Below are 12,117 nucleotides of genomic sequence, written 5' to 3' on the forward strand. Positions count from 1 at the left end.
GGAAGCTGAACCAGCAACAGTCAGGATGGACACACAGACGCACCACATGGACACGGTCACCTGCCCAGGTGACGCTCACCTCTTCATCTACTCCGTTGTCAAATTTATTATTTGACTGTGAAACCTTAGTCAGCATTTTCCATAGCTCTGAATGAGTACATCATTGATTATTGATAGCTATTAGTTATTGGAGCAGAACCCTGAGACGTTTGCATTCAGCCTGATGACGTCACAGGTGCTGTGCTGGTTCCATACTCCTCATGTTATCTATGGACCCATTTTATTAGCGTATATGCAGATGACATCCAGCTGTTTTCATCCATGAAACCAGATGAAACTAACCAGTGAGCCAGGGCAAACCCTAACCCCCGACCCCAAACCCCAGTCAGCTAGCTAAACCTGAGGACATTAACTCCCTACTTCATGGTACTACATCGCTTCTCTATGAGACTAATGGTTCTCAGAGGTTCACTGAGTAGAACGGGAGGCAGAACCTTCAGCTATCACAAGCTCCGTCTGTGGAACCAGCTCCCATCCTCTATTTTTTCCTCTCTCGCTCTCTCCTCTCTTTCTTCTCGCTTCTCCCTCCCCTCTCTATCTCCAGAATGCTGTGATTGCCCAGCCTCAGAATGGGGGTGTGTTGGGGGAGTTTAGAGGGCAGATCTGGACATTAGATGGACAGAAATACGGGAAACTGATGAAATGTGGTCACAGGTGTGTAAACGACGCCGGTCCTCATTAAACAGGTAAAACAGCTCCGTGGAACCTGGTGTTTCATGAACTTGACAGATGTGAGATGATCAAATGGAGTGTTTTCAGAGATTTGGGGGGGTTTATTGGCAGAAGGGGGAACTTGTGATAAATGAGGACCGACGTCTGCAGCCACACTAGCCATGAGGCAGCGGAGCCGCCGTCGTGGCGACTCCCCGCCACACTGAGAGAAAGCTCGACCAGGACGTCACATGACCACAGAGCGAGCAGATTGGACATGAGTGCAAAGCATTCAGTGGGCACAGTGGGCCGCCACATGGATTCCACTTACAGGGTCTGTGCAGGGGGGTAAGTGGGGAGGGGTGGGTGCGGGGAAAAAGTCGTGGACCTGCTACCAAAAAGCCCAACTACATCTTATCAGCTTCCCCGTTGCTGCCTCGCTCAGTGAAACTCTGGCTACATTTGGCTAAGTGGTTGGGCTGCGGACTCGGACTAGGATGGGGGTTGTTGTTCTGGCAGTGGTGGGAGGGGGTGGTAATGTTGTGGCTGGACCTCCACCTTCATTTTCTTGGCCTCGTTGCGTGACTTGTAGCAGAATTCAATGAGGGCCACCAGCATAGCCAGGCCCAGGCCCCCAACCAGGATGTAGAAGACCCCCGCCACGTTGCTGAGGCTAAGGGCCTGTGATGACTTGTCCTGCAAACAAGATGGACAAAAAGACATATGTTAGGAGATGTGCGCAATTTAGCTAAAAAACCACATAGACACGAAACAGACATGCAACATTCTTGCAAATGTGTTAGCAACGGTGAGCTAACCGACATCTTTCAGGCTCGGCTAAACCAAATTACGAGAAGCCAAATTTATGTGGAACCACTGCTGACAGGGTCAGAAACTCCTATAACAGTACGGTGGCTGAGAGAGTTCAAAACACAGCATAAAATGGAGAAGCAACTTTAAAAAAAAAGTGAAAGAGACTAAATGTAAAAAATGACAACATGCAGGCCATCATAACCTGAGCGCTAAGGACATTAGCATGCAACACAGTACATTCACAATCACCACTAATGTAATGACATTAATAACCAACAACAGTGTGGATTTAAAATGAGATTAATGAATTTCCCTACATTTGCAAAAAAAAAGGGTGACTGGGAACACAATTCTGACCTTTAACTGGGTTTTTTTGACCACTGGCAGCCACCGTACCTTCAACGAACCAGCCTTTCATGCTGCGGCGACAGATTAGTGCTACCTTGTGTTACAGTTAATTACATTTTTTGGTTAAACTTGTCTTTATGTTCTCTGAGCCGCGCAATTCCGCACCTACACCCTTGTTTCTATGGAAACGTTGGGCTGCTGCCGGTTTATCTGTTCGTGCTTATCGGGGGTGCTGTGAGGACGGCATACAGATGGCGACGATGCGCTCTCACATTCAAGAAACTTTGTCGGTCAAACAATGTAAATTACAAAGTGTCCATGTGATCATTTCACTGCTGATCGATGGAGGATCAATACCTGCCCCCCCCCCCATATTAATATAACAACTGTTCCTCCACATCATAGAAAATTTTAGCGATGTTTATAGTTCCATTTACTTAATAATGATTGAAACTCATTTTTATTTCATTTTTAATCATAAAGAACTTGGCTTGAAATGTGTGTGTATGTGTGTGTTCCTGCCAGTATGTACACAGTGTGGGGGTGGTATGGGGGGGATCAGTACCTTACTTCCCGAGTCCTTGGGTCCACACTCCCCTTTATCGTACCACCATTTGTTTTTCAGTTTGTCTAAGAATCCTGCTTCACTCAGTTTCAATACGGCAAGGTTTACAGGCGTTCTTCAAATCATGGGGGGTTAGGTTGGTGGGGGGGGAATAACATAAATAACATCATAGAACATGTTATCTTATGTTATTACATCAGAAGAAGCCTAACAAGAGCAGCAGTGACAAAGCCGGCCCCACTTACGTCACATGTCTCTTTGCTCGTTGCTCGGTTGTTTTGCTGTTTACGTACTGATAGGGAGAAGGGGGCGGAGCCAGCAGACATATACATGGGGCCGCGGCTGCGTCACAACTTTAGAACGGGTTCATTCTGCCAGGACCTTTTATGCAACAAAAACAGAGGCAAGTCCTGCCAATCTATGACGATTGACTCAAAAGTGTGACTATTGCTATCTATGCTATTGTTGCTAATAGCAACCTTGGATAGATATCACGACATAGAGTAAACTAGTCTAACTCCCACAGTGCGGGTACGCCACCTACTCGCTAGCTTCACGGTGATCGACCTGGCAGATGCCCCCGTTCCCAATAAAACACAGTTTACCAGCATCAGGGTGACCCGGCCAAAGCAACATAGCGGCTAACCTTCTCGCCACCGCCTCCGCTGCCACATTCTCCTTTGTCGTACCACCACTTGTTTTTCAATTTGTCCAACAGGCCTTGCTCATTGAGCTTTAACACAGCCAGGTTTACTGCACTTCTTGAAAATGATAAGACAGATTTGGTGAGAGGAAGTCAGTATTCTGTCCAAATTTAGGAGGGAAGAGGGGGGATGGGAGCAGCAGTAGGAGAAAGACAAGGGTGGAAAAGTGCATTAACGTTTCACATGAAAGAAGCAGATCACAACGCTGAGCACAAATCTTCTCCATGACTGTCACCAAAATAACCCATAATTTCTGCGTTGAACACGTCGGCTGGTAGTTTATGATACTAAATTTACTGATTGCAAAGAAAAAAGGTGGATTTTGACCACTGTTGGTGGAGCACCACCAAAGTTTTGTAGCAGTTTCAACACAGACAAGTACGAACTGCTGAGGATCCTGCAGGAAAGACCAAATTCAGAGGAAGATTGGATCGGAACTTGGAATAAACCCGACTCCTGCATGAAGAGGCACTTCCAGGAGTGTTGGAAACACACAGAAAACACATGGTGGATATTTCTGTGAGTGTTCCATGAGTCTCCTGATGAATATATAGACGTAGCTCTAGAAACAGAAGGTGATGGACTGTTGTTCCTGCTGACATCAGGTTATCGTCCATGATGGTGCTGTTAAATACTCTAGAACAGGGGTCGGCAACCCGCGGCTCTGGAGCCGCATGCGGCTCTTTGGCGCCGCCCTAGTGGCTCCCTGGAGCTTTTTCAAAAATATGAAAATGTAAATTGTTTTAATATAATTTCTGTAGGAAGAAAAACGTGACAAACATTCTTAATGTTTTCCAATGCTGTATAAATGCGTATAATAAATATTTAATTCCAACATCTCATTATAATGAAAGTTAAACTTAAAGTGGCCATGTGGTGCGTCATTTCCAGGATGCGCTGCAGGGAAAATAAGCATTTCGTCATGAATGCTCATTATGTATTTGTAGCCTACTTATCGTTTGGAAAGTAGTCTAATACAGCTAATATAGACACTTACAGCATGTGTTGCCTTTATTATAAGCCCTATATAAGGCTTTACATTTTTTGCGGCTCCAGACAGATTTGTTTCTTCTTTTTTTGGTCCAATATGGCTCTTTCAACATTTTGGGTTGCCGACCCCTGCTCTAGAACTAGAAATATTCACTACTAACATGTCAGATTTCAGTGAAAAAGATTCAATTCTGTAAGCAGGAGAAAACACTCAAATATTTTTACAGTCAAAGACTGTAGCTTCCACTCAATAATATTCTCAATATTTATGTTGTTCTTTTACACACGTGACATTCATGGTTGCCTGGGTCATGTGACCATGTTGTGAAGATTTGTCTCAGCGTGAATTCTAAATTCATTTGCATCATCGATAAATTGTGACAGTATCACAAAGCAGACAAACAGTTGTGACTTCACCATCATTCCAGGAGCCACGAGAACCACCGGCTCGCCGTCACACCCGGACCAGCTGACAGGTGACGGTAGTACCAGAAAGACAGGAAGAGGTCGAGGAGGCGGGACTACCGTCGCCTGTCAGTCAAGAGACGGACGAGCAAAGACAAAACTGGTTTTACCTGTAAACCCTGAACTACACGTTTTATTCTGATGAAAAGTAACTGAGAACTGTAACTAAGTACATTTAGTTACTTTAATTTAGTGTGGTGTAAAGCACCCGTTGTAGCCCCCCAGACAGTTCTGAAGTAAATATATATATAGGAGGCTAAGTGCTCACGTGGCTCCTGAAGCACCATATTGTTCTCTTACCAGAACGAGAAAGAGCGGAAAAAGCAAAGCAGAGTGAAACTATGGCAACTGGTCAGAGAAATCACTTCCATTTAAGTTTACTGGAGCGCGGAGCATGCCATTCCAGCCCCTTCATCATAAACAAGCAACGTTTACCTGAGCAGCAGCGCTGTGGAACAAAGAAGTTATCACCCCATCTAGCAACAGCCCCGCCCGCCCACTCCGTGCACATGACAAGACAGAAAGGCGGCACACCAGGGAAGGTGGAATACCATAACAACACGTAAAACATATTGTTACACTATTCCACCCACCTTAACTGTGAACCCTTGGGTGTAGCTACGCCGTAGCCTTTAGAGTCCAGGTTCCCGCCCACTTTCATGGTGTCACATGGCTTCCGCTGCTCCGTGTACTCGTTCATGGTGGACTCCAACAGGAAGGCGTATTTCCCTTTGGACTTACGGACTCGCGCCACACCTTCAGCGGTGGTCTTGGTGAAGACTGTGGGCTCGGCAGACTTCATGTAGCCCCACATCTTCTCGTAGACGGCGATCTTAGACCGCTGTGGCAACAAGAGGTTTGGTAAAAGTTGGCAGAATATCCACATACACGGGAAGCTGGCAAAACCGGGAAGGAGCCTCGGCCGATTCTCTTATCATTTTACTCTGGCTGGGTGCACGGTTTTCTATCAATGCTGACATTGGTCACTTACTACTGATGCAACAAAATCCATCGTGACTACTTTTCTTTACCACAGCTGGCAAAGAAAGAAATTCTGACCCACGCTCTGGACACAGACTCACCCTGAAGAACTCTTTGGTGGAGCCAGAGTCCAAAGTTCCGTAGGCGATATCAGTCTGCTTGGCCAGATCTTCGGCGCTTTCGATGGGTGAAACCATCCTCTCCACGGTGAGGAAAGCTGCCAAGTTGGCCGTGTAGGATGAGATGATGATGAGGGTGAAGAACCACCAAACTCCTCCCACAATTCGACCAGACAGAGATCTTTGAGTGGCAGGTTTAGAAGAAGAAAAACCAAATAAAGGAAGGATTTGACAGATGTGGGAGGTAAAATGAGGAGGAGGAAGAAGAAGAGGGGAAGAGTCAGTACAGAAATAAATGTTAATTTCTACCACCAGGTGGCGCTGTGACACCTGTCCCCACACCCCTAGTTGTGATGACCAGAGGTTGCCATGGTAGCCAGTGACACTCACTTCTTCGACAGATTGTCGAGCAGCAGCTAACTGTCACCCTAACCGGTTTCCCCATCGGCATCCATTTCCAACACACACACGCACACGCACGCGCGCGCACGCACGCACCCGCACACACACACACACACACACACACACAAAACACATCCTTTCTATTCCAGCTGTACATCAAAGTCCCCTCCCAGACCAAAGTAATTCCTGGAGATTTAGTGGAGTTTCCAGGTACTTCCAGGTAACCCTGACCTCCAACAATTTATTTGTGCTGCTTTTTTATTTATGGCACTTTTCCAGTAGTGAATACTCTTCGCCAAGCGGAACAGTTTGGTTTACTAGGGATCCAACAACGAGATCCAGACGCTGTTGAGCCATTTGAGAGAAGGTGGAGTTAGACGGGGAGATGCTAAAATATATTGCATCATGATTTCTCTCTTTTCGCTGACCAGAAAAGCACCAACAGTACAAAATAAACATTTATTAGAGACACTTCGATGTCCATCACAGTTTGGGTTTTACAAGCTAATAGTGTCGGGAGAGTTTTGCAAACCCCGCCCACTTCCCAGCGGTCCACATTATAATCAAGGGATGTCGGAACCCAGTCCTCGATGGCAATCCATCTGGGTTTTCTGGCCACTGAGGCAGAAAATGGCTTTCATCATGTGGGAAGGTGAAGGAGGTGTCTGTAACAGTCCCCACGTGTCTGAAGACCTCTGCCATCATCCTAAATTATTATGGCTCCATGACACTACCCCCATCACCATGATCATTGAACTGCTCCACGGAAGAGGTCAACAACTGGTGCTCTACACAGCCCTGACACACCTGCAGCGGCCCAATAATGCATGTGATGCACTTTGTGGACTTTAGCTCCACATGGGACACCATCATCCCCCACACTGTTTAACAAAGTGGACTCTGGCTCTGGGTACTCGCTGAACTCCTCACGGAGACCCCAACAAGAGAGACTCGGACCCCACACCTACTTTGTCCAACCCTGAACACTGGAACAATGGGCCTCCAACTCCATCTTCAAACATGAAGACAACAAGTGTACAAGTGGACAAACAGACACAAACATCTGAGTGTTCCTCAAAACCTCCAAGGCCAAGAAACAACTGATGAGTTAAGTAGAATAAACTGAAGAGGCTGACTCCCGCTCCACATCTGCCAAGATGCTGTGGAGAGTCTCAACTTCCTCGTAGTCAGATGCTCTAGACTGCCAACACCTCAGATCTGCTTAGCAAAGCACATCCTTCTTCTCTGGAAGCTGAGAAAGGTCCATCTCAACTTCCACAGAAGCGTCCTGAGGAACAGCATCACTGCTGCTGAGAGGAGGTCCCTCAGTGGTGAAGGCCCTCACCTGGTCCCCAAGAGTGTGAGAAGGAAAGTCCGAGTCCCTCGGGAGACAGGGAAGATACATGGTGGGGAAGGAGTCACAGAGTGTTCTATAGTGACAGTAAAGCTAATTGCAATTTCCTGTTCACGATGCTAGCCAGCTCCACGCAAAAATTCATGTCCACCGACATCAAGCTTGTTAGCTAATCGGCCCAGGAGGTCATGGTTTACCTGACCAACGACACAAAGAAAATTATTTTTACACATTAGGTTTCCTCTGAATACGATCATTTAAGCAGCTGGTGCAATACTTCATTTCCCATCAGGCAACACTGGCAGGTGACAGGATAAAGAGAGGAACGTCCCTGAAATAGCAGACACACCGTCCGCCATGTTGATGAGGACTGAAGCAGATTCCTGAGATTTTCCTCTTGAGAGCCATATCACTGAATTAATTATTATGGGCTGCGTGAGGGAATAACCCTTCACCCATAAACAGCTTCTATTTTTTTAGTTTTTACAATCAATAATCTAATACATAATTCAACTAATCAATAATCCAACTATTAACAGTTAGAATTACACATCTAAATATGAACTCTTACTGAAAATGATGGGCAAGTATTGTCGGTCTCTGATGGTTGCTGATACCTGCGATCAATAATACCAGAACTATTTTGGTTCGTGTCACTGTGCAAATATTGCTTTGACACTGATCAGATTAAAATGATGGATCAATCGAATGAATGAGCGTTGGTTATCTTGATTTGTGTCCGAATTCATCGTGGACCTATGAACGATGTTCCAATCTTCTTTGTTGTTTGCGATCAATGACTTGAGCGGAAACGTGACCTTTGTAATCATTTAGGGCCACCTGAGCGCACCGGAACCCTGACCAGGGACATTTTGAAGGATATTTGGACCGAACTACGTCAGCGTCTCTGGTCGCGTTAACTCAGATGGGCCTGCGAGATTAGCGGTGACAGGTGAGATGTAGCGGGGACCACAGTCAGAGACACGGAGGACTGAAATGTAGCGGCGTTAAATCGGTGCTAACAGACATGTAGCAGTCAGGGGTGATGGGAGGGGCTTACACATGTGGACAAAGTGAATGCGTGTCTTAAATGAGCGGTCCTACTGACACAACGACTCTATTGGTTGCTTACGTGAGGTTATCATTTTGAAGGCCTTCAAAAGAACCTCAGGATCCTCCATATTTGTCCTCTGGTGGGGGTCAGCTGAAACATACAGGACGGTTTGGTTTCCATCTGCCAAAATCTCACCAAGTCCATCACAGCATCATCATCATCATCATCAACAACAACATCATCATCATCACCACATGCTCTGAAGAACACGAACGACTTATTGTAACTACAGGCACATTTGAGCAGCATCTCTATTTTACCGACAAGAAGTAGAAGTGTGACAAAGCCATTCGAGAAGCAAAGAAAAGCTGGACAGGAAATGAGAAACCATTAGAGGCTGTGAGCATTTCCAGGTTTCGCCACAACAGAAGACGTCGGGTCTGATGACACACAGAGACACCGACCCGGAACGGCTGCAGACAACATCCACTTTCTCTTTCCTTCCACCAAAGATCAGCCGGTCTGTAGATCCACCCAGTTTGAGTCAAATCTTTTTGGATGAAGGGAAGAGAACTGACAACATAAATGCATCGTAAAAACACCCAGACAAACACCAAAACGACTGATGAACTGAAGGAGGGGCCAGATGGGATGAACACCCGGTTACCATTTGTCCCTCTATACTGCCCCCTAGTGTATAATATCTGTCACTACAACAAAGGCCGCTTAAAAACCTCAACTGAAGGTAAAAGTCCGACCTCACATATCAAAAACACGAGTTAACCGGATGCTGCTGCGGTCACGTTTCATTCAAGCGTCCCACAATCACAGAATTAAAAATCTGTCGCCACACTTCAGGGAACCCTGGTACAAGAACTGTTCAGGGAACAGATCCTTTCAGAACAAGACGCTTCTTTTCATTCTCCTAGGTGTAGATATCTCCAGTCAGAAGCAGACCACACCTCCTGCACCATCTTTTATGGACACCCTGACTCTGTTTACATTTCAGAGAAGGTGGCTGCACGTGTGAAGACGGACAAAACTGCACAAAACTAAGTGGCTGCTCCGCAGCTGCAGAGTTGCCAGGAAAAAAATTGAAAGTTGCAACGGTGGCGGCCCAAAACGAAGAACGTCCAGACCAACCACGCCGACGCATCTTCACTCTGCTCACGCGTGTACGTCTGCCCTGCAGAAGGTGCACACGTGTCGTCTGAGGAGTGTGGATCAGTAAAGAGCCCTCTGGTGTTGCGTTCACATGCAGTACAGGTGAGGGGTAAGAGACGTCAAGTGCCCTTTTTTTTTTTTTAAACGTGAACACAACGAACCACAGGTGCTCATGCCCTCACCTGCCCCTCCCCCATGAAAAGTCCAGCCTCCACTCCTGGACAACGTTGACAGAAATGCTGATGATCTGATTGGTCCATGAAAAGACGGCAGGAAGATAAAACACATGGACGTATAACATGTGTGTATACACACACACGCACACACATTCTCTCTTTCTCTCTCTCTCTCTCTCTCTCTCTCTCACACACACACACACACATTCAGACTCTCACACAGATGCAGTGATTGAACATGTCAGCAGGTTCTAGCACTCGCTGGTTTGGCCTCACTTATCTTATATCTATAGTCTAACGAAATGGAAGCAGCCAAACTTGAAATATTCATGCTCATGGATGAAAAGATGCTCTTTTCATTCAGATTATTTATCGTGACAGCTGATGACATCACTGAGGAATAATCAGGTGACTCTTACCGCGGAGAAATATCGCAGCCCTGCTGCATGAAGGCACCCAGGGAGAACCAGAGCGAGTTGAAGATGCCGAACTCGTTAGGGGGCTGGTCGCTGGGCGGACCGTCGGTGCCCTCTTCGGGCTCCTCGGTGTGCCACTCGTACGGGCTGAAGCGGCTGACCAGGAAGAGCACCACGCTCACGCCAATGTAGGCGAACACGATGCACATCCAGATCTCATAGGCCAATGGGTCCAGGAAGGAGAACACACCAGGTTTGGACTTCTGGGGTTTCTTGATCATGATGGAAATGCCCAGTGACATGAAGGGCTTGGAGAAGTCAATGACCTCCTCCCGGACTAACGTGATGGTCAAAGGGGCCACAGCGATTTCCGCTTTCTGCGGAGGGAAAAGAAGGATCCATCAGCTGACCTCAGCAGCATCGCTGAGACACATCACACGTCAGGAAATAGACAAAGCAGAGAAAATGTGATGGTCGATGTATAATTTAGAGTTCGCATGGGGACGTAAAAGCCAGTCGAGAGCTGAAGGTCTGCCGCAATCAGCTGGAGGACAAAAATGCTGACAGCTCAGAATAGAACGTTAGGCCGCTCCTGAGGTCAGAGTGTCCTCAAACCAGATTACTGTGGATGACCTCCTCCATCCGCCAGGGAGCAGCTCAATATCAGCCAGAAGTTTGACAGAGGTCAATTCAACCTTCTTTCGTGGTTCCCAAAATAAGGGCTTACACACTTGAGCAATCTGGGCGTCACCATGACGACAAAAAAACAGATCTAACATGGACACAGGTGGCCTATCTGACCCAGGAGCAGTGCCGGAACATCATATTCTGGACCAGGGGTGTAAAGTAAAAGAACAGAGAATCAAGTGAGTAAAGACAAAGAGTTTAGTCGTTCCTGATATCAGTTCTTACCCCGTACACCAGCTCCCCAACCATCCCATTCCAGATCTTGGTGTCTGGGTCCCTGGCGCCATACTTCCCATCCGGAACGATGGATATTTTGTACTTGATGCCAATGTGTTTGGCGATTTCCGCAGCGAGGTCCACGCAGTAGCCCTCGTACTGGTCGTTGCCCTCATACATCTCCCAGTTTTTCTTCAGCATCACGTAAGGACCCTCCTAAAAACGGGATCAGAACAGTTCAACACAGGGTTTGGGCCACCGGGGGCGGTAACAGTTGGATGAGTGGACCGCATGCACGTGAAGGCCTTAAAAATCAAACCAATACGCAAGACAAATTTTAAAATCAGTTGGTTTAGAAGACAAAAACAAGGCTTTGGACAAAGAAAATGAAACAAGAGATATTTGGTTCATAACCTTTAATCAATTTCTTTGTCTACTTCAGACACATTGGAGCAATAAATGACCCGATGAAATGTCCACTGCCTGTACAACTCTCTGATTTGACTGTTACCAGGGTAACCACGGCTGATGCTAAAAAAAAACAAGACTTGCAGATCATAAAGTATCAAACTTGTGATCACAGTTACTTTAAGTGTTTGTTTTCAGATTCTTTTAAAATTCTCTCTCTTTTTTAAAAATCATTGATACAATAGAAACAGGGTTGAGCAGCTTCTGCTCTGGAAATTGTGTCCCCCGTCCCCTCGACTGCTGACCACGATCATCAGAACGTTTTTAGAGCCTCCAATCAGCACTTTTGATTCTGCCCCGCGCAGAAGCTGAAGGACAACAAGGTTCTTGTTTGTCTTTTACCAGCCTCGACACTCACATGCTCATGTTATGATGTAATGACAAACTTCATTAGCTTGATGCTAATCGAACATCAGCACCATTTAAAAGCAGCCCAAAGACCACCATCACAACGGCGTGGGAACAGAAAAGCATAATGGGGTGA

At 46.5% G+C, this 12,117-nt stretch overlaps 1 protein-coding gene across 9 annotated transcripts in view; it reads right to left on the bottom strand.

Moving 5' to 3' along the window:
- Positions 1–12,117, bottom strand: part of gria4b (glutamate receptor, ionotropic, AMPA 4b) — a 28,219-nt gene that overhangs the window by 1,592 nt on the left and 14,510 nt on the right. Inside the window, exons 10-16 of one of the 9 annotated variants that reach the window (XR_003891059.1) lie at positions 11,175–11,381; positions 10,266–10,639; positions 5,679–5,877; positions 5,190–5,437; positions 3,084–3,198; positions 2,438–2,552; positions 1,270–1,407 (exon numbers count right to left, since the gene is read on the bottom strand). Coding sequence is in view for 3 of the 9 variants with exons in the window: in XM_029848746.1 (XP_029704606.1) it covers positions 1,270–1,407; positions 2,438–2,552; positions 5,190–5,437; positions 5,679–5,877; positions 10,266–10,639; positions 11,175–11,381 (1,281 nt within the window). In the remaining 6 variants the exon portion in view is untranslated. Of the gene's footprint in view, positions 1–1,042; positions 1,408–2,437; positions 2,553–3,083; positions 3,199–5,031; positions 5,438–5,678; positions 5,878–10,265; positions 10,640–11,174; positions 11,382–12,117 lie in introns of those variants that run through there. The other 8 variants (XR_003891058.1, XM_029848746.1, XM_003970935.3 and 5 more) reach the window with 8 other exon arrangements.

The sequence above is a fragment of the Takifugu rubripes genome, chromosome 15, assembly GCF_901000725.2.
Source record: "Takifugu rubripes chromosome 15, fTakRub1.2, whole genome shotgun sequence".
Lineage (NCBI taxonomy): Eukaryota > Metazoa > Chordata > Actinopteri > Tetraodontiformes > Tetraodontidae > Takifugu > Takifugu rubripes.